Source organism: Macaca thibetana, chromosome 17, assembly GCF_024542745.1.
Source record: "Macaca thibetana thibetana isolate TM-01 chromosome 17, ASM2454274v1, whole genome shotgun sequence".
In the NCBI taxonomy this organism is placed as follows: Eukaryota; Metazoa; Chordata; class Mammalia; order Primates; family Cercopithecidae; genus Macaca; species Macaca thibetana.
This window is the reverse complement of record NC_065594.1, coordinates 79,139,803-79,163,220: the sequence shown is the minus strand read 5'-3', so window position 1 is coordinate 79,163,220 and position 23,418 is coordinate 79,139,803. Positions and strand designations below refer to the sequence as shown.

The 23,418-nt window shown below is 39.8% G+C and overlaps 2 protein-coding genes across 3 annotated transcripts in view; one reads left to right on the top strand and one right to left on the bottom strand.

Moving 5' to 3' along the window:
* The window catches only part of UBAC2 (UBA domain containing 2), an 885,094-nt gene that overhangs the window by 69,640 nt on the left and 792,036 nt on the right, over window positions 1-23,418 (bottom strand). For both annotated transcript variants that reach the window (XM_050765994.1, XM_050765993.1), the window contains one exon: window positions 3,198-3,321. In XM_050765994.1, coding sequence (XP_050621951.1) covers window positions 3,198-3,321 — 124 coding nt within the window. The remainder of the gene's footprint in view (window positions 1-3,197; window positions 3,322-23,418) is intronic.
* GPR183 (G protein-coupled receptor 183) lies at window positions 10,183-23,245 on the top strand. The gene is made up of 2 exons (XM_050765995.1): window positions 10,183-10,409; window positions 21,613-23,245. The coding sequence occupies exon 2, from the start codon at window positions 21,631-21,633 to the stop codon at window positions 22,714-22,716; it is 1,086 nt and encodes a 361-aa protein (XP_050621952.1). The 5' UTR covers window positions 10,183-10,409; window positions 21,613-21,630; the 3' UTR covers window positions 22,717-23,245.

Here is a 23,418-nt window from a genome sequence, read left to right as displayed (position 1 = left end):
GAAAGAAGACAGACACAAAAGGTAAGAGTTGACATACTCACACAGAGAAGCTGGCAAGCTTTGCTCTAGTGATAGGCTCACTTAGAAATGTGCACTGGCTGCGACTTTAAATTTGAACCTTTGATGTAGCACGGACGTTTGTTCAGTGGAAATGACTCTGATAATAATGATGGGAACCATGTAGACAAATATTTTGCTGTAGTTTTCTTCTACAAATAGAAGGAATAACAGACTAGCTAACACTTTCTATGTGTCAGGCATTGCTCTCAAGGCACTTCAGCAAAACCGAGTGGTTAAGCAATTTGCTGCAGGTCAACAGCCAGCAGGTGGTGGGCTGCAGTGTATCCAGGACTGCCTCCACAGTCATGCTCTGCACTCTTCCATGTCTCATATGCAAGTAAAAAGAGCATCTCATTTTGTCATTAAAAAAGTAATTTCCTCTAGGTTCTGAAGCCTCTCATTGCCTGTGTGGTCGCCAGTATGTCTGCCTACATCTTGCCAGTGTCTGTGTGTTTTCTCATAGCTGGGCTCCTTGAGGACAGGGGCTACATCTCACTCAGTGGGTGATACTGATTTAAGCATCGGATGGCTTGAGAGCCCATAACATCATAGCCCACTGCACAGGGCATGATGTTATGGGCTCTCAAGTCATCGGATACTTAAATGAGTCTTAAGCATTTTGGCTCTTCCGATTATGATTCAAGTCTTCATTCATTCATTCATTCATTCACTCATTCAACAATGTCCCTAGTTGTAATGGGGAGAGAAAAAGGCACAGAAACACATGCAAAGACTTGGAGGGGAGGGAGGCAGGCAGAGGATGTACACTTTAGCAATAAGGAGTTCAGTTACACTCCTTCAAGGTGGGCACAAGTGGGAGTTGACACCAGACAGGCAAGAAGAACCCTGCATGCCATTCATGCTAAGGACCTAGATTTTATCAAGGAGCCAATGAGGCATCTCCACCTCTATTTTCTGATCTCAACTTCTCCCTCTCAAAGTTACCGGAAATAATACAAAAATAATGGAAATTTATATTATTTTGAAAAACTATCCATGGTAGTTGCATCTACCTTTCTGCTTTCAGCAGGGCTAAGAGGGATGCCTCATGGTGAGCTGTGTAACACTGCAAAAACTGCACTAGATATTAGGTTGGTGGAAAAGTAATTGTGGATTACTTTTCCACCAACCTACTACAATGGCCCTGTGACAAAGGCCATGCTGTGTCTCTTTATCCAACTAAGATCCCCTTTCCCCAAGAGATTAAACATAATACTTATTTTGCTTTATGCCAAAAACAAAACAAAACAAGAAATACATTCACAATCTCAGAAAAATGAATGGTGGTAGCTATAGAGACATAAATTATTAATTAATAGTAACCAATTGACTTAGCTCTTATTATCTGTTCAGATTACACTAAACACTTCATGCTATCCTTCAAATACCTCTATAAGGTAGATATTATCATCCCCACTTGATAGATGGGGAAATGGGGGTTCAGAAAAGGTAAGTGACAAAGCAAATCATTACCAGACCAAGTCATTAAACCGAAACCCAATGACTTGGCTCCAAAGACTTTCCACAATGCCACACTGAACTCCTACTCCACAATTAATAAAACAGTGTTTTCATTCTCAAAGATTCTACATAGCTTTAGAGTTGGAAGAACTATACAGTCAATGTGAGGCTCAGAGGGGTTCCAAGACTCAACCCAAGTCTCATGGCTGGAGAGAGGCAAGATAGGACTAGAACTTGGGTCTCCTGAGCAAGGTCTGGAGTGCTCTTCAAATTCCACATGGCCTCTGTTATAACAGCTTTAAAAATATTAAATCTGCTATAGCAAATCCTACTCATAAGAATCAACTGCTGGCCGGGCGCGGTGGCTCAAGCCTGTAATCCCAGCACTTTGGGAGGCTGAGACGGGCGGATCACGAGGTCAGGAGATCGAGACCATCCTGGCTAACACGGTGAAACCCCGTCTCTACTAAAAAATACAAAAAACTAGCCGGGCGAGGTGGCGGGCGCCTGTAGTCCCAGCTACTCGGGAGGCTGAGGCAGGAGAATGGCGTAAACCCGGGAGGCGGAGCTTGCAGTGAGCCGAGATCGCGCCACTGCACTCCAGCCTGGGTGACAGAGCCAGACTCTGTCTCAAAAAAAAAAAAAAAAAAAAAGAATCAACTGCAGAAATGGGCTATTTGGTTACACGGATATCAGGTAGGATCGGGGGGCGTTTAACAGTACTGGGGTTGAGAGATGGAGAATAAACAGATTTCATGAGAAACGGTTGTAAAAGTGGTAAGAAAACACCCCAGATGAGCCATTGATAACACATGACAGCAGACTGGAGAAGTGAGAGGAAATGCTAAAGGTTAAAAGGGGAGGGAGGAAGGCATTCTGAAGCGACTCTAGTATCCGGTTATATGTGCGTGGGATAAGGAATGTTATGAGTATTAATCAGTGGATCAAAAGGCCAAGCAACACATGGTGACACAGGAAGCTGTAGAATAAAACTACATCAAAAGCCGTGAGAGTAAAAGAAAAGTGACAAGTAGTACAGATAGAAAACTGAAAATCATTCTCCTACCACAGACCTGGAGCCCAGCAGGGAGAAACTGACATTCGCTGAGGATTGGCAAAGAAGCTTTTCAAATGTAAGCTGGACAGTAGTACTCTAGCAGTCTTCACAGCAAACCATTTAGCAAATGGTGACACTACCATCACAGCTACACAAACAAGGAAATAATGAAGCTGACAATGCTTCTTGAAAACTCCAAAGCTCGGGTTTGTAGAGCACACTCTTCTTCAGAGCTTTATTTGCGACACTGTATTCAATAAATTAATTTTGACACTGATTTTCTACTTTCTACTTTTTGATTGTTCTCATTTGTTTCCACTTCATACTATGATTGTTAAAAAGCACTCACATGCAATTGTACACGAAATGAAAATATTTTCCACAGATACAAATTACAGTGAAAGCTCTTATCAGATTTCTAAAGACTATGAAAGTATTCTAGTACCTTCTATACCTTGATGTTCTTGTTCTGTAACACTTCCTTTAAACATTTGATATAGATCATGAAGCCAAGATTATGGGGGAAAAAAAACCATTGTTTTCAAGGAGATCAAATGAGAGAAAGACCAAAAAAACCGATCTGGTTAAAGAAAAGTGAACATAAAAATGCATACTGTACCTGTAGTCCCAATATATAAATCAATGTCTTGTTTGTGATGGACAACGGGCCCAGAATTTGTGCCACTTGGACTCTTGGTATGGAGCAGTAAAATGGTACAAACAGAGCAAACACAGGTGCCAGGCTATGCAAACAAATAAAAAAAAATCACTATAATAGTGAATTTTAAACACCAATGGCAGATGTATCTTTGAATTAACACTGCTTATAATTTTATTTCAGTCTGAAAGCATAGTCTTAGATATACACATTGATTTCCAAATATGCATCATGTCCAAAATAATTTGTACAGAACACTTTATGAAAACTCTAATCATTCTATCCTTATTGACCCTCCTGAAACCACCGCAAAGAAGTGGTTCAGCACCTACTAATTGTGAGAAAAGTGGAGGCAATGTTTTCTTCCCAGGTATTACTAAAATCTAATGAGAAACTAGACAAACCAAAAGCAGCAAACATTAGAATTCTTCACAGTCAAATCCAAAAGCCTCATCTCAGGCCCTGTCTAGTGATCTGTCACCATGGCTCTGACACGGTTCACCTCTGGCCCTCCCTTCCTCACATTCCTTCCTCCCTTTGTCTGAAACCCTGTTTCTCAGTGGTTGACCAGCGATTTCTTACACCACTCTTCTGGCTTCTCCATGGTTCCATTATAGCCTTTTCTTCTTGCTCGCTCATCTCCTCATATAATCTCAACCCTTTCTATAGCTTGGGCTAAGAAAATGAAGTGAGACCTAATACTGCCTGCCCATTTCTGAATGTCAATTTGACACCTTCACCTTGACAGATTCAAAAGTCCTATGTGTCTTTCTACTTACAGTCTTGCTTCTCTCTGATCCATTTCTTAACATTGTTGGCAGTATTCTCTTCCTAAAACACAACTCTGATCACATCACTCCCTTGCTTAAAAACCCTTCCTTCTGGCTGGGTATGAGCGGTGGCTCATGCCTGTAATCCCAGCACTTTGGGAGGCCAAGGCGGGTGGATCACAAGGTCAGGAGATCGCGACCATCCTGGCTAACACGGTATAACCCCATCTCTACTAAAAATACAAAAAATTAGCCGGGCATGGTGGCGGGCACCTGCAGTCCCAACTACTACTTGGGAGGCTGAGGCAGGAGAATGGCGTGAATCCGAGAGGCGGAGCTTGCAATGAGCCAAGATTGCACCACTGCACTCTAGCCTGGGCGACAGAGCGAGACTGTCTCAAAAACAAAAAACAAAAAACAGAAACAAACAAAAAAGACCTTCCTTCCATAGGCTCCAGTATCCAAAGATAAAATGCTTCATAAAGATGTGATGGCAAAGCACCCCAGTTCGCTCTCATCACTGCAGATTGTTACCACTGTCCTCCTCTCTGCTTCCCCTCATCTGGACCATCACACACAAGGCCCCCTCAAAAATCCACACAGCTGCTCCTTGAATACGCTGGCTGCTTTGACTCTCCACTGATGCAGGTTCTGCTTTCCACTTTCAGTCCTAGGAAACTCAGCTTGTGCAACACTGCTCAGCTCTTCCCACAAGACTTCTCTGACTCCTCCTGGCAGCTGGTGGCTTTCCTCATGGCCCCCAAGCTATGTCAGTTTCACTGCTGCAATGAATCAGTGAATCAAATGCGTGCCGAGGATGTCACGGCAGGACGCCCGGCATAGGAGCTACAACTATGTCCAAGAGAAAGAAGCAGTCCTTGACCTCAAGGAACTCGTCACAGGACTGAAATCTTACATTCCTACAAGTGCTGGGCAGGTAATATGAATGAGTAGAGTGGTTTGGGCACAAACTTGCACCCGTTTTTCATTAAACACTTGGCTTAATTACTCAGTCTGTTTTATTTTCCCACTTTTGGGAAAATGGCACCAGAAAAAAAAAGAATTATTTCATTATCACAAGAAAAATGCAAAAAATGTTTCACTTCTACAAAGAACTGTCCTTGGTGCCATTTTGTGGAAACACAGGACCCTCCTGGCCTCTTGTGCAATATCTCATCCTTGATAGAGACCATGTTATTCTGAAAAATGCACTGTCCTCTCAATTCTACTATTAAAAACAAAATCAAACCAAAATATAACAAACACAAAACAAATGTGATAAATGGCAGCTGCATCAACAGCTATCAACACAGACGCAGCAAATGCTAGAACAGGGAAAACTCCAGCTGATAAGGCCTCAGCGCAGGCACTGTGTCAGGACTGGAGACACAGAGATGCCAGATACACTGGCTGGCCATCCAGTGAGAAGGATGGCAGGGACCGGGTGGCAGACGGAGGTGCACATCACAGCGGGCTCCTACCGCCACTTGCCCAGTCTAGAATTCCTCACGTATCAGACCTTCCTCCCAGGCTGAGCATCCCAGGACAGGGAAGAAGAGGCAGTCCTAGTTCTCCTAGCACCTGGCACAATGCTTGACACAGTTTAGGAGCTCACTACATTTAGGGCCACAAAATAATCCTTATTCTAGAACAACTGTTATGACTCACATTTGAATTGACTATACAGAGTTCGCAAAAACCTCAGATTATTAATTCGGAGAGAAAGCATCATATTTTATCTAGCTTTGCCTAATGCAGATTCTTATACACGATCCATATTCAATATTGGTTGGATTTTTTTAAATTAACAAAGCAGTTTTTAAATACTACACAAAATAACAGCTTTTGTCCAATTACAAACCCAAGCACAATTGATTAAAACAGCTGGGCCTTCTTTTCATGGAAAAGTATGAGTTAGTCACTCCTGGGCATAAATCCTCCAATGCCTCCCCACCTACAATCATGAAAAAGACGTTCCAGGCCCTGAGTCTCCATCCCCATCCTGATCCTGTGCTCCGCAGGACAGCAACTTCTCAGAGAAGCCCTCCCTGACTGCCCCATTTCAAACCACACCTCCCACCCTCTCAGTCTTCCCCTCTGCATTCTCTATTCTCTTCCTGACTTTCTTCCCCCACAGCACTTACAGCCTTCTCATCACTGCCAGCTATCGTCTATCTTAAAAGTAGAATGGAAGCTTCACACAGACGGGGATTTTGGTCTGTTTTGTTTGCTGTTTTATCCCCACTGTCTAGAATTGTGCCTGGCATAGAGTAAGGTTTCAATAAATATTTGCAGAAGAAATGAATTTTCCTTTAAAACAGTAAAACCATACAGCAGAACTTGCCTTTTGTTTTAAAAAGCCCCCTTCCTTTTTATCATTTTTAATGGGATTAAAACATATGGTTTCATATGTAGCTCAAAATATGGTCTGCTCTCTTGGTGATTATGAAACCCTACCTGGGGAGCCAATTGCACCAGAGGTCTCTTACCACAGAACATGCCCTTCGAGTTGCTTAATTCATAGAAGTTCTGTTCACATTTAGTAATAAAGTACAAATAATGATGTTATAACTAAATAATCTAAAGCAGAGTTCTTGTTTGAGGTTACATTTCAATGTGAACTAAAAAAATACTGGTAGAAATTTTAATGACCACTGTTTACATTTCACATACCAATAGAAGTTTAAAAATTCCTTAAAAAATACTAATCACTCTATAATTTTAAACGATGACTAAATACTAGGCCACATATACACATTTCAGACCAAAACTACACAGGCTGTTCTGTAGAAATTTTCCGTTGCTATTTCTATACACACAGACTTCACAAAGTACCATAATGTTATTAGTCATTGACCAGTCTTTTTCTTTTCCTTATTTTATGACAACATCTGTTCTTTATACTGTCAACAGTAATTCAGTTTGACCTTTTTTCATACTGTGAAGAACTACCTTCTGGAAGCCCTTTCTGGCTTAAGCAGATGAGGCTGTAGTACAGAAAAGAGAAAGCAGGTTATAAACATTTCATCCATCCTTTCTTTTTTTCTTTTATTTTCTTAAGACAGGGTATCTGTCTGTCACCCAAACTGGAGTAGAGCGCAGTGGCACAATCATGGCTCACTGTAGCCTCTAATTCCTAATCTTCTCGCCTCAGCCTCCAGAGTAACTGGGACTACAGGTGTGAGCCACCACACCTGGCTAATTTTTAAACTTTTTTTAGAAACAGGGTCTCGCTGTGTTGCCCACACTGATCTCAGTCTCCTGGCATCAGGCAATCCTCCTGCCTCAGCCTTCTGAACTGCTGGGATTACAGGTGTGAGCCATTGCTAATTCATCCTTTAATATCACTAATACTTACAGAGCATCTACTGCTACATATTCATGATTGCACTCGATAGAAAACATAAAATAAAATAACACAGATGCCTGTTCAGCTTGCAAATGTCCATTTCACTTCTTCTACAGAAAAGGTCACTCGATGTGGTGGCTCACACCTGTAATCCTAGCACTTTGGGAAGCCAAGGCAGGCAGATGGCTTGAGCTCAGGAGAGTTTGAGACCAGCCTAGGCAACATAATGAGACCTTGTTTCCACAATAAACAAACAAACAAACAAACAAACAAAAATTAGCTGGATGTGGTGGCATGTGTCTATAGCCCCAGCTACTTAGGAGGCTGAGGTGGGAGGGTCACTTGAGCCCAGGAGGCAGAGGTTGCAGTAAGCCAAGATTGTGCCACTGCACTCCAGCCTGGTCAACAGGGTGAGACCCTGTCTCAAACAAATAAACAAACAAACAAAAAAACAAAAAACTGTAAAGATCAACTCTACTTTTACAGTACAATCGCAACTCAAGAAACCCTGGTAACTTTCAACAGCAATAAAACAAGGTTTGTGAGCTTATGAAGTGATCTAATATGCAGCTTCAGTGGCCTCTTACAGGATAATGACCCCATCACCTCTTCATCTGTCTGACTACTCTGATATCAAAAAAAAGGGGCTGGGCACGGTGGCTCATGCCTGCAATGCCAGCACTTTCGGAGGCCAAGGCAGGTGGATCATGAGTTCTAGAGATGGAGACCATCCTGGCCAACATGGTGAAACCTTGTCTCTACTAAAAATACAAAAATTAGCTAGGCATGGTGGCGCATGCCTGTAGCCCCAACTACTCAGCAGGCTGAGGCAGAAGAATTGCTTGAACCCGGGAGGTGGAGGCTGCAGTGAGCCGAGATCACGCCACTGCACTCCAGCCTGGAGAGAGTGACACTCCATCTAAAAAATAAAAATAAAAAATAAAAATAAAGTGGGGGGACAGATCCAGTTTGTCAGAGGAATTACTTTAACTAGTTGAGTCCTTCACTATATAAAAATGTTTTACTTAATATAACTATTCAAAATTAAAAGCTAAAACCCCACCAGAATGGTCTTTCAACAAACTGAAAAATTTATCAACAGTGTCTTCTTCAAGTACTCTGCAGTCTAAGTTTGCTTTTTGTTTGTTTGTTTGTTTGTTTTGAGACAGAGTCTCGCTCTGTTGCCCAGGCTGGAGTACAGTGGTGCCATCTCAGCTCACTGCAAGCTCCGCCTCCCGGGTTCACGCTGTTCTCCTGCCTCAGCCTCCTGAGTAGCTGGGACTACAGGCGCCCACCAACACGCCTGGCTAATTTTTTGTATTTTTAGTAGAGACAGGGTTTCACCGTGTTAGCCAGGATGGTCTCGATCTCCTGTCCTCGTGATCCACCTGCCTTGGCCTCCCAAAGTGCTGGGATTACAGGCGTGACCCACCGCGTCCGGCCTGCAGTCTAAGTTTTAAATGAACTAGTTCTAGAATATGATGTCATGTTTATCCACCAAGTCATAAAACCTCTGTAACACCCCCTCATAGAATTTTTGTACTAGGAATTACCTTGGAGATCATTTAGTTCAATACCTTTAGTTTATACACAGAGAGGTGGTGGCCCAAAGAATTCAGCTGACTTACTTGATGCTCTTTCTTGTGTCTGACAATGTTTCTCCATACTCTCAGCACTTTAGAGGTTAGAAGAACCTAATGACATCTGTGGGAGGCAAAAGCTACTCAACTATTTTTACAGAATCCTGGAGCAGAAAGGTCTCTGAGGTCACAGAGTTACAAATTCCTATCAAATGATTCAATTCTGTCTACATCATCCCTCAAAATCAACATCAAGTTTACACAAACATCTAAATGAGAAACAGCATACTCCATTTTTTAAAATAATCACAACTTTTGGGAATGACTCTCATCTTCTGATCCGAAAGCTATCTCCAGTAACTTCTTACTGGCCCTCCCGCTAGTCTTTGGAGTTAGGAAGACTGACATAAGCAATGTAAACACTTTTCTATGAGAGTTTCCACAAGCAGAAGGACAATGACCCTAGGCCTACAAAGCATACACATCCCCAGCTTATTTAATCAGTTCTCCTAAGACCTGCTATCCAGGCCCCTCACTGCCACAGCTGTCATCTACGTCATTCGTAAAATGCGGCACCCAGAAGTGGCTGGGAATGGCCAGATCAGTCCTAAGTGTAAAATCACCTCTCCTGATCTGAGTGCTGCATATCTGGTAATTTAGCCTACAAATAAACTGCATTCTGACAGATATGTTATGCTGTTGGTTTAAACTGAGTCAACTAAAACTATGAGGTGAATGGCGTAAGTCTCTTTCATCCTGTGCTGAAGAGGCTGGATTTTATCTATAGTGGGCTTCCCTTCAACTGTTTCGCCGTTATTCAGGTACTCGCGAAGTCACTGACTCAGGCAGCCTCTCGACTGAAAACGGCGACTAATTCTGTTCACTCCACATCCTGGACTGTCATTCTCCCTCACACCACAGAAATCTGTTTCTTTCATAAGCTGTGGATAAGGTAGAATGTGTAAACTACTCCCTGACACCAAGTTTCCAGGTAAAAAGCACTGTCAAAGTTGACATTGTTTTCCTTAAAACATTAAAAAACCCACACGTTTACACAGAAAATCAATATAAAATCATCAGTAACTTGGTCCTTTTTTTTGGTTAAGGTTTATTGCTTCAGTCTCTTTCAAAGAATTTTTTGATACTTAAACCTTTACAGAAAAATTTATAAAGTTCCACAGGTATCAACAATTCATAAATTCCAAGGGGCTTTTGGATAGTCGTTTTTTGTTTTTTTTAAATAACTATAAAAAATTTCACTTCCCATTTAAAACAAACAAAAAAAAAGTGCACACACGTACACGAGACGAACTGCTCATTACATGCTCAGTCACAGGGTGACAGAAAAAAAAAGTCACCACCATAAAAGGATGTCTGCATAGTCTCTCTTAAAACAACATGCCACAGTTAACTTACTTCAGTTTGGACAAGTACTGACAGCTACTACACAGAGATCCGAACGAGTCACTGATATGTAAGTACGAGATCTTTTGCTTTTTCAACAAATTTTTTTAAGAAAAACTTTAAAAGCCTAAGTTTTAAGTTAAAGGTAAAAAGGAAAAGAATCTATTTAAGAACAAGCTACCATCACTTCTAACAAAAATTATACTAATAATGTAAGTTTAGACTCTCTGCTGACTGGTAGGTCTAGTTAGTTCTTACAAAGCTGAGTGAAAGCGATGGGTCCGCCAGAAATATCTTTGTCAAAAAATAGGGCTTACTTCATGTACTACTGTATAAACTCACAATGACAAAAAACAGTATCAAGCAAAACTATGCAAATAATGCCAATATTTCAGGATAACTTAGTATGAAGGAAAAGGAACAAAGTTATTTTAATATAGAATATTCCTACACTATAGGAATTATTAGAAATATAAGATTATTTCTCAGGATGGAATCTCAGTGGTAGAATTCCTAGGACAAAGGATATATTTTCTAAAGCTTTAGATATAAAATGGTACTTTTTGGTTTACAAAAACATTTTACCAATTTACCCTCCCACCAGCAAAGAGTACCAATCTTTGCTTTTTAAATGCTAAATACTACTAATTAGATAAGTGAAAAAAAAAAGTCTGTTGTGTGGTTTATATTTACATTTAGTTAGACTAAACATATGTTATCTATGTGCTTCGGGGGGAAAATCAAAATGAATTCTATGCAGTGCTTTGGCAACATTTATGTCCAGGTTGGGAATGGTGGTAACAGAAACTTGGCAAAATAGAAGCTGTGAAGAGACTTCCTTTAAAGGGGGGTGAGGGTTTTGTATATGTGTATTTGTGTGTGTGCTGGGGGAGGGGGAGTAGTATTTTGGTTTTTTGCTGTCACTCTGAATACAATATAGTGTAATAAGAGCAAGGGCTCTGAAATTAGGCTCAAATGTAATTTACAAGCTGTGTGGCCCACCACGCAAGTTACCTAATACCTGACTTCAGCTGCTTTACCTGTAAAATGGGGAGTATTATTACTGCCAAGTCCTTACAACATTGCCTCTCAATATAAGTGCTAAGAAACTGTCTCCTACAATTCTTCTCCCAACCCTCTGGCCACTGACATACCAGAGGGAGAATCCAACAGATATGTTATGGATATTTTACATAAAGACCCTGAATCTGGCTGGGCGTGATGGCTCACTCCTGTAATCCCAGCACTTTGGGAGGCTGAGGCAGGCGGATCACCTGAGGTCAGGAGTTCAAGACCCTCCTGGCCAACATGGTGAAACTCCATCTGTACTAAAAATATAAGTTAGCCAGGCATAGTGGCACTCACTTATAATCCCAGCTACTCGAGAGGCTGAGGCAGGAGAATCCCTTGACCTGGGAGGTGGAGGTTACAGTGAGCCGAGATCGCGCCACTGCACTCCAGCCTGGGCGACAGCGCGAGACTCTGTCTCGATAAATAAATAAAATAAATGGCCCTGAGTCTATGGATGATCACACATCTAACTGTGCTTACTGGTAGGACTCCACACTTCTTATATTTTAGCATGTTTTCTCTCTGGGGGCTCACTGCACTTTTTGGACATAAAACCACAAAAAATATGCTACTCCACAAAATGTTCACTCACATGTTTATGTATCATGTCAGTGATAATGGTGATGATCCCCTGCATAAATTACTTTCATCTAGCTTCCTAGAGCTAATTAGTATCATGATCAGTCACTTAATGGAATAAATATTAACTCAGGTTGCTATATGACTTTAATTCATTTATTTATTCTATAGATATTTAATAGATATCTATTGTAGGTTGGTTCTGTAGCATTCTATGGGATAAAATGTTAGATGAGATCAAGTCATCATCCTTAAGAAGCTTAAGAGCTTCGCACCTAACAAAGCCGTTTACAGGGATGCTTTTCTCTCTGTTATGGTTAAGACCTGCTGGAGTTGTTAGGCAGCCCTGGACGTGGCCTGTGTAGAGGACGTGTGGTGTCCTCCGGTCTGGGGGGTTGATCACCTTCCCAAGAAGTCTGGGTATCGTATAAAATGAGATAACGCAGGTGAAAATCCTCTGAAAGCTGTGACAGTAACACAGATGCCTGTGGTGTTTTGGAAGCCCAAAGAGAAGAATAAAAATGTTTTGTTAAATCTCTGCAAATATCTAAAAAGTAGTTTTAAAATCAATTAACAGGATAAAAGCCTATTCTAGGTATTCACCATATTTTTTCAATTGAAATTTCAGTCTAAATTGCTTTATTATTAAAATATTGTTAAAACAGTAAAGTCTAAATCCATTTATAAAATCTTTACTTACTTTAAAATATGCTACAAATAAACTAATAAACTCCTTCATTTGAATCAACGTCTCTTTCTCCCTGCCCCCATTCCCTTCCCCAGCTCTCCCAGTCTTTCTTGTTCAGATAGGTATGAGTTAGTGTACGTTAAGGTTTTGAGATGCCTTCCTATTTTACTTGTTTTCTACCCATAATAACAGATCATGTCGGACACAGGACATAAACTGTATTGTACTGAATGTGACTTCTGAAGCCAAACCACCTGGATCTGAATCCTGACACTTAACAGCTAGGTCTTTAGTCACTTAAGTGCCCTGGTGCCTCCGTTTCACCATCTGTCAATGGACTTGTGAAAGTTCTGAGAGGATTCAATGAGTAAACACACATAGAGTGCCCAGGGCAGTACCTGGAACACAGTCTCTGCTTAGTAATTTTGGTGATTATTATTCATCAAGGGCTTACTGTAGTGTAATAAAGAATCTTTCATTAAGGATTAAGAAAGCTGCAATGTTCCTATTCTTTAATGGGTATTTATTGAATATCGATCATACATCACCTAGAGATACAAGAAATTAACACCACAGGATTCCCACTCACCGTACTTCACAGGGTCATGGGAGACAGGGAAGAAAATCAATGATACAGACACTATGACAGAGCACAGCACCCTCACAAATACAGCCACCCTGCCCTTCAGAGGATGGAGAACAGGAACACTCCTGCGATACTTAGAACTAAGCCTGGAAGGAAAGTAGGAGCTGAGGATATAGGACAGGGGCCAGGAGACATCAGACAGAGGGAAGAGTGTTACCAGGCACAGAGTTGTGAGGGAACATGGGACATCCAAAGGTTATAAGTAATTTTGTATGGCTGGAGCCAGGGCACGATCAGGAGAAGCTGGCCAGCAACCCTCCTGAAGAGGGAACGGAGCTCAAATCATGAGGGAACTTGTGAGTCATGACACAGATCTTGTGGTTTGCCTGGGGTTGGATGGGCCCCGTTTGAGAGCCTGGCGGGAAGCTGCTGCCGTGGCTGTGGGCAGAAGGGCGGGAATGGCACACAACAGGCAGACAGACAGACACGGATGTGCAGCAGAGCACGGGCTGAGGCACAGGGACTGCTCGCTGACTAGTGGCAGCAGGTGATGGAGAACATGGAGTCCTGGGCGCCTTCATGAACCCTGCCTTAAGTACCCCAGTAAGATCCCTGAACGAATGACTGAGTTGATCTGGAATTTGGTTTATCCATAAAATAACGATATCTAATGTTCCTCCCTAATTTTCCATGTGATAATAGAGACAAAAACAAAATTGAAACTCCTTGAACTTGAAAGAGAAAAGGTACATATGATTTCCAGAAACATTCAGGACTCAGCGGAAAAATATTAAAGACACAGAGCTTCATTATAAAGAGCCTTTTTATATTATGCAGTTAGTTTTCCCACATGTTGCATCCTACAAATCATGCCAGATAGAAACAGAGAATATCTTTCTTACACTAAAATGAGTATTATGGTGGGATTCTTAGTTTCTTAGTTCTCTAAACATATGTCACCTTCATCTTCAATAACTTCCATACTTTTCAATATAAAAGCCACCAAAAGCCACACAGGTGGCTTTTACTAGTGAAAGGTGAAAGAAAATAACTGGAATATGTGAAACCCCAAATACGCAAGTGGGTGTTCAACCAAAGAATTCCTGCGCTCAAGCACCTTTCCATCATTTCCAAGGAACGCGTCTATGAAGCTGAAGTGGGTCTTCACTGCACATTCACTGGGTTCGGGACACATATAAAGCACAGAGGAAACGGTAGACTGCTAAACACTTTTTCTGTCTTGAAGAGGTTTTTCTGTCTTGAAGAAGGTCTCTGTGCTTGGTCCTGTAAATAGCCTTTTGCAGATCTATTGGGAGCTGGTCTGACCCAGGCTATGCAATGGGGTCAGCAGGCCGGTCACAGAGCTCCTCAGTAAGGCTGCCTCTACTAAGTCCCTCGGCTAGTCACACTCCATAAGCCCCCCAGGAGGCAGGGGAGGTCCCCCAAACAGATGGACCACAGTCAACTCTATGCTGAATATCACTCTGGTATGCGTGATTTTTTGAAAGGATATAGGGAATATTGTTCTCAATCCTTCTAAAAAATGAATCATGGACCCAGACATAGCTATCAATTTAGGACTCAAAGTTGGCTGGGAAAAAGTCACCTTACATTGTACAAAGATGTATTTAACCAGGCCACAGAGGCATGTACTGACTACTATGACAGTTGGTTAGCAGTGTATTATTAATAGAATGGACAATCTGACTTTATTAATGAAGCACCAGGAGGCTCTGATTATGCTGGTCATATTTCCACAGCAGTGCAGGTTCCTCTTGCATACCAGGAATGCATGTTTCCCACTGTCCATTTTACAGGCAAATGGCCCCCATAATACCTCAGATGATGGTCAGTGAAAAAGGTGGTAAGAAAAATCACTAATTGAATGCTAGGACCCAGTATGTGTGACACTGGGCCAAATTTAGATGTCCCTGTTTGAACAAGAAGGTGTTTTCAAATAATTGACAAATACTTATAAAACCAGGTAACCAGAGGAAGAAGTAATGATTTCTTTCTTCCGTGGAGCAGGTTTATTCTCAAGGGAGCTGAAACAGTCCTGGCCTGCCGTCTGATACATCTGTGCTTGTCGTTATTTCCTCAGTAGAACTATATCCTTATAATTTCAATTAATCCCGAGCTTTCGTCTCCCCTCTCCTTTCCAGTGATTTCATTTCTCCCTGCTCCAGAAATTTTTCCTCAGTCTTAACCTTTCCTCAAAGGAGTCAAAGGACAGTGTATCAGAGAAAGAATCAGATCAAACAACACTCATCACTTAACAATATACACATATCATTAGTATCTGTGTGGCCGCATCTGGGTGGCTCCCCTGGCTGTTTTTGAAAGTGAGCTTCTGTAAGTTCCTCTTTGGTACATTTGCTGTGGGCATGTTGATTCAGGTCACCTCTCTGTATAACCTGAGTCTAGAGCAGACTTGACCTACAGAGAAGTCACCTCCAATTGGTGATCATCTCAGCACAACTTGACCCATTCCAGTCACTGCTAGTGGCTACATTTAAACAGAATTCCTAGGTAAGCCCCTTTTCATTCAAGGTGTTATTATTAAAATAAATAACTATTAGAAGGCAAAGGTGACATTTCAGCAAAAACCAAAAGCTGTTATTCTAGCGCCAACTAAATCCCCGAATATGGTAAAGATTTTGTTCTGTTTCTGCCCAAATTAAAGGCTGAGAAAACACTTTAATTACTTGAGCGAGTAAATTAGGACCACGGAAGCTACATGTCCTCTGTGAAAAATCACAAATCCCTCCAAGTGGGTATCTAGGGTAAACATTTCCAGAGCACAAACTACATCAGTGCTTCGACAATTTTCTTAGATACTAAATAAATGAGTTTTGGGGGGCCTTTTATTTTTTTTTTCCTTTTGTGGCTAGAAAGAACCTGTCAGTGCATGTCAACATGTCCGGTTATGCAAAAATGAGATGATAATATCTCAAGAAGTGTTACCAACTCTATTAGCAATGAAATACATTCTAGAGAAAAACACACACAGGCTCACTTCCCAAAGCATAAGTAAAACACTTTGGAAGATATTTTGCTGAGGAAGAAACTTACTGTTTTACACATGTTAGGATAACAGTAAAGTTAAAAGGACTAAATACTGCATTACAGAGGCAAAACTGGGATGGTCTCCTTGTTTACCAATAAAAATAAGAGAATGCTATAGATGGCTTCCAGGGTGGCTCCCAGCAGAAGGTACAGGAGCCTTGAAGGCCGACAGAGCCCTGTTTCACAGGTGGAACCTGAAAAACGATCCAGGCTTCCTGTAGCCCAGTCATTATCCACGCCCTCCAGGGAAAGGCCTCCATCCTGACTCCTGTCCCTCAGTGCGTGCAGCACGAAGGACGGCTGAGGGGCCACGTGCACCTTTTCATTAGAATGCATCATGAGGAAGCTCTAATTCTGATATTAGTGTTCTAAAGAAAAAATATTTAGAACAAACATTTATTTGGGCTTCTCCCTAGGCAATACAATGATACATGATAATACTTTCTAGTATACCTCAGTGTATATATCTTAAATAACATGTCAGAAGCTGCTGCCTAATAATTAAAATGTAAAATACTTAAAATATACTTAAGAATAAATTTTCTACCTGAAAATGATTAAAAGATAACTATACTATCCAAATATTGACACTGGTGCACTGTAATGCACAAAGTGAGCAGAATACTGCTATGTATGAGGAGGAACCCAGCACATACTGCTGTGTGTGTGAAAGAATCCCGAGGAACACCTCACTCAGATAACAGCACATGCTCAGCGCTGTATATCCACCCTTCAGTTCCAGACCCTCTGATACAAAAAGGTACCATTTCTGCATTCCCAGCATCTAGCACATGGAGGCACTAACAGCCATTTTTCTGCTGAATAAAAGAATGGACTTAATTCAAGTTTCAGAAAGGAATCCTTAAGATGATTAAAGGAAGATATAAAGTAATATCTCCGAGGGAAGACTGTAATAAATTGAGACTGGCTGATGTAAGAATGGGATAGTAACAGTCACGCATATGAAAGGATTTTCCTCTCAATTTGGGATCATAAAATTGGCTAAAACTACTGCATTAATAACACAGGATAAATATAAGCAAGAACCAAAGTGACATATTAGGTCTACCTAGTGGAATCATCCTTTAAGAGGTTACTAAACATCCAAATATCCAAAGCATGCATTTACCTTTACCTAAGATCATTTCTAAGCCATCCCACTTACACGTCCACATTCTGCAAATGCCTTTCTTTGGCCACCTCCAGCGCACAATGATGATCAGTTAAGGACCCTCAGCAGGCTACCCCTTGGGGCTCAATGATGTGTGGCCACAAGTGGCTTCCCATGTGGGAAGGCACCTCTTGTTGAAGTGGGCACCCCCTGCGCTTAGAAGGAGTTGTCCCTTTGCTCTGGAGCAGCTGGGCCATGTTGCGCATGTGCCATGATTATAGGTGAGGATGGCCCTTAGAGCCTAGACCACTTTGAAACCACAAGCCTTCAGTTCTTTAAGGGCAGCATGAAACAGCTGCCTGTGCAAAGAACTGAACAGAGGAAGAAACCTGAAGCCAGGTCATCACAGAGAAGGATCCAGCATGGCCTTTAACCCCAGCGTGGTCTTTAAGAACCACTCCAATTTTTTTCCTGTGTAAAATATAAAATTGGTATTTATTGTCAGTTTCACCACCTGGTAAGTAGGTAAGGGGTAGCAATGCTCAAGCTTACAGGACTGCTGTGAGGTTTCTACATGATGACACAATGCAAAGGTACAGAACTAGTAAGTTAATGCAGAAATCTGAAAAAGGAACTCTGAAGGGCAAGCTTTGAAAAGCATGTCGGCTAACAAGGTTTTTACAAGAATAGGTGAACTAAAATTTTCTTCCATTAAAATTTTTTTTACCTATTTATTCATTCCAGTCACCGAACAGAAATGAACATTTTGAATAGATATGTTCAGTATTAAAAATCTAGAATATATGAGTAAAGCTCCAAAATTACTCATACAAAATTATGTTTTGGCATACAGACATCTTTCTGTGTGTGTTTGTGTGTGTGTGTGTTCGTGTGTGTGTATTTGCTTCCACATCCCCCAAAAAAGTGGCATGTTGTATAATCTGCTTTCCTCACTTAACATAATTTCCAGTCAAGAAACAGGCATTTTCATGTTGCCATTTTCAGAGCTGCACTGTATTCACTGCATGGCTGTATTCCTGTATTCCACTGTATGGCTATGACATAAAATATTTAATCCCCTAATGAAAGATATTGAACTGTTTGCAAACTATGTTAAACATTCTTGAACTTTGTTCTGAAACTCCTGCAATCTCTGGCTCTCCTAGATGCTGCATCTTATTTGGTATTGCAGTCAGACGCATATTTGTATATAAACTGGCAAGCAATGGCACCTTCTCCTCTGAGTCTTACATGAGTGTTACTTTCCTAATTTCTACAATAATTATTATTCATATGGAAGATTTGCAGACTCTACAGTGAAGTTTTTTTTTTTCCCGTCATGTATTTTAAAGGCAATTCCCATGAATCTGCTTATAAATACTCAAAAATATACATTCAGATTTTTGGGAAAAAAACATTTTCATAGAACTTAGAAAAACATTAATAAAAGTTATTGTTGCCTATTCCAAAGCTGCAACCATTGCCTGGAATTTTCACCTCTCCTTTGTGTCTAGTCTTAGTTCCTGAAAAGCTGCTTCTCACACTAAGCTTTTCCCAAGTAAATGGAAAAATCTTTTTATACTTTTATTCCACAGTGCAATCTCTATGATTTTCTATTTAAGAATCACTCCATTTTTTTTCCTGCACAAAATATAAAACTGATATTTATTGTCTTTCCTATTTCACTAATTTCCGCAATTATCTCTATTGTTTTCCTCTACTTGCTTTGGACAGTTATTTTCTAGCTTCTTGAACTGTGTATTTAACACATCTATTTTAAATCTTTTCTTTTTTAAATAAAGGCATTCAAGGCTTTATATCTATCTCAGATTGCCTTATCTGCATCCCACAGTTTTCACAGGTAGTATTTTCATCATTTAGTTCTAAGCATCTGAAAATTTCCACTGTGATTTCTTCTTTAACCCATGAGTTCCTTAGAAGTGTATTTTTTCATTTCCAAACTTTCCTTTTATCTTTTTATCATTGGTTTATAATTTAGCTGCACTGTAGTCAAGCAATGTGATCAGAAAATAATTATTTTCTGAAAGCTTTGAGTCTTCTGGTGACCTAGCACATGGTCAAATTTGAAGATACGCTCATGTGTCTTCAGTACAAGTTCTACTAGCTTTTAAATCATGTTGAGTAAATCTCCTAAGTCTTTAATCTCTTTTTTATCTAGCACATTATAATACAAATGTGTTAAGATCTACCATTATGGTTGTGAATTTGCCAATTTCTCCTTCAAATTCTGTCAAATTTTGCTGTTACATGCAAATTTCATGATTATTTTTATATTCTTTGTAGACTGTTCTTTTTAACCTTTGTAGTGACCCTCTGTATTCCTATTAATATTGAATTTGCCTTGAATTCTATGTTTTCCATGTTAATACTGCCATTCTACCTTTTTATTGGCTGGGATTTGCTTGGTACATATTTTCCCTTGCCTTTATTTTCAACCTTTCTGAATCACTTCGAGCTGTATCTCTTCTAAGCAGCACACAGCTGGATTTTTTTTTTTAAATCTAAACCGATAGTCTCTGTCCTGTAATAGGCAAGCTCAACCCATTTAAATTTGTTGTGACACATCCCTACCCTCTTGTGTTTTCTACTTACCATCCTCATTCTTTGCTGTTTTCCCATTGTCTCTTTTCTGGATAATAAAATGTTTTATTTCCATTTTTGCTCTCTTTTGCTTTAGGTTTTATTTCCATTTAGGTTATAATGATTAACCCATCAACACTGTACAGAATGCATACCTCTAACATAACATGACCACAATCCTCTGATAACCCTCAGTGTCTATGAACATCAGTTTTAAGGTTGTTAGAATGAAGTTCCTGAGATCCAATTCATTTAATACAGCAGGGAGAGAAGCAGATTTGCAGACAGTGCTTTTGATCAGGGTAGAGATAGTCTTTAAGGAAATACTGTATATTTCCTTAAATATACAGTAGCAACATCACTAGATATGTTGAAAGTGCCCCTCAATTTTGGTGACTTCCAGGTGAGATTTACATACACACGGTTCTATCAGAGGAATTATTTTTCTTCTAAAAATAATCACACAGGATTTATTGCTCTGCTCTTCCTGCTTTAATCAAAGTTTACCCTCATCTACAGAACCTTATTGTAGGAGTTTTCCATTTTTCAGTTTAGGACTTAAAATTTCTGTCTCAACATTATTTATAACAAGAAAAGAATTGGAAAGAATCTAAAAGTTTATCAAGGGAGTAGCTAAGCAAATTATGCATTGACACACTGGAAAACTGTAGAATATCTATCAAATGTTTATATAAAAGCTACACATATGACAAATATATACATTGCACTGATATGAAGATATTTAGTGAACAAAGCAAGAAACAAAATATAATGTGTGATGCTTGCTACTATGTGCAAAGGTAGAAGTGTAGATTGCACAGATCCATGGAGTACTTGCAGATTGATAGTTTTAAAATTTAATAATTTCCCCTTGAAGTAGCTTAAGTCTTTTTCTCTCTCATTTTCTTTATCTTTCTTCTTTTTTTTTTTTTGTCATTTTAGTTATGGTTGTTGTGGTTGTCTTCTTCTTCTTTTTAAAAAGAAAATCTAACTTTCAGTTCCTAACATGGACTAAGCTTATTTCTCAGACTTTTAGGTTAACACAAATCAGATCACTGTGGTAAGTTCGTATTTCACTACATAAATGTGGTGACTGATTTCATTTCCTGGCAGTGATATGCATTTGGTTAAAAAAAAAAAAATTCAACTGAAATTAAATTTAAAAGCAAAGGTTAATGCCTGTCTGAAATGTGGGGTGCTTTACTTAACCAGACAATGATTCAAAAAAGGGAAGGGGAATTTCTGCCTAAAAAGTTACTGCGTTCCCTTCTGTCACAAAAACGCGTTTGCCCTATTTAATTGGTTCTGTTTCCTTTGCCAGAGCTTTGCCAAAGTCAGCAAATTGTGAGAGTAAAAACATAAATTTTATTCTGTTCTTCCTGTTATCATATATTTAACCATATTATAATTACAAACTGTTAAAAATTGCATGTCATGAAATGTTAAAACTTAGATATATAAAAGACAGTTTGGACTGCTTTGATAGATTATTGAAATTTTTTTTAAACTAATGAGTAATCAAATTGAATACATATGCTTTTACTTAAATGACACTTCTTGGTTTTTTCTAGACACCTTGACCACCACCAATGGATATACAAATGGCTAACAATTTTACTACGCCCTCTGCACCTCCTCAGGGAAATGACTGTGACCTTTACGCACATCACAGCACAGCCAGGATAGTAATGCCTCTGCATTACAGCCTCGTCTTCATCATTGGGCTCGTGGGAAACTTACTAGCCTTGGTTGTCATTGTTCAAAACAGGAAAAAAATCAACTCTACCACCCTCTATTCAACAAATTTGGTGATTTCTGATATACTTTTTACCACCGCTTTGCCTACACGAATAGCCTACTATGCAATGGGCTTTGACTGGAGAATCGGAGATGCCTTGTGTAGGATAACTGCGCTAGTGTTTTACATCAACACATATGCGGGTGTGAACTTTATGACCTGCCTGAGTATTGACCGCTTCATTGCTGTGGTGCACCCTCTACGCTACAACAAGATAAAAAGGATTGAACATGCAAAAGGTGTGTGCATATTTGTCTGGATTCTAGTATTTGCTCAGACACTCCCACTCCTCATCAACCCTATGTCAAAGCAGGAAGCTGAAAGGATTACATGCATGGAGTATCCAAACTTCGAAGAAACTAAATCTCTTCCCTGGATTCTGCTTGGGGCATGTTTCATAGGATATGTACTTCCACTTATAATCATTCTCATCTGCTATTCTCAGATCTGCTGCAAACTCTTTAGAACTGCCAAACAAAACCCACTCACTGAGAAATCTGGTGTAAACAAAAAGGCTCTCAACACAATTATTCTTATTATTGTTGTGTTTGTTCTCTGTTTCACACCTTACCATGTTGCAATTATTCAACATATGATTAAGAAGCTTCGTTTCTCTAATTTCCTGGAATGTAGCCAAAGACATTCGTTCCAGATTTCTCTGCACTTTACAGTATGCCTGATGAACTTCAATTGCTGCATGGACCCTTTTATCTACTTCTTTGCATGTAAAGGGTACAAGAGAAAGGTTATGAGGATGCTGAAACGGCAAGTCAGTGTATCGATTTCTAGTGCTGTCAAGTCAGCCCCTGAAGAAAACTCACGTGAAATGACAGAAACGCAGATGATGATACATTCCAAGTCTTCAAATGGAAAGTGAAATGGATTGTATTTTGGTTTACAGTGAAGTAAACTGTATGACAAACTTTGCAGGACTTCTTATAAAGCAAAATAATTGTTCAGCTTCCAATGAGGATTCTTTTACATTTCTTTCACTGGGCACTTTCCCATCTCCAACTTGGAAGTAACCCCAAAAGAACAACATAAAGCAAACAACATAAAGTACAATAAAAATGAAAATAAATAGTTCATTTTCATGTGTAAACGAATACACCAAAAGGAGGCAATCTTAATAACTCCCAATGTAAAAAGTTTTCTTTTAATAAAAAATTAATTATTAATATTTCTTGCCAACAAATGGCAAAAGAAAAAGGACTGAATAGATTATATATTGCCAGATGTTAATACTGTAACATACTTTTTAAATAACATATTTCTTAAATCCAAATTTCTCTCAATGTTAGATTTAATTCCCTCAATAACATCAGTGTTTTGTTTTGTTTTGTTCTGAGTCATAAAACTTTGTTAAAGAACTCTTTTGGAATAAAAAGCAGGATGCTGCAAAGTTATAGTCTGTCCCTCAATGCTCACTGTCAACTACCAGCGGGAGTGTCAGGGAAAAGATAATTGGCAATAGATAGACTCTGAATTGCAACATTATAAATAATGATGATGACTGAGGCAATGAAAGCACTGAGCTTTTCCTGGAGCTGCCAGCATAGTTTTTAAGGGCCTCTGCTTA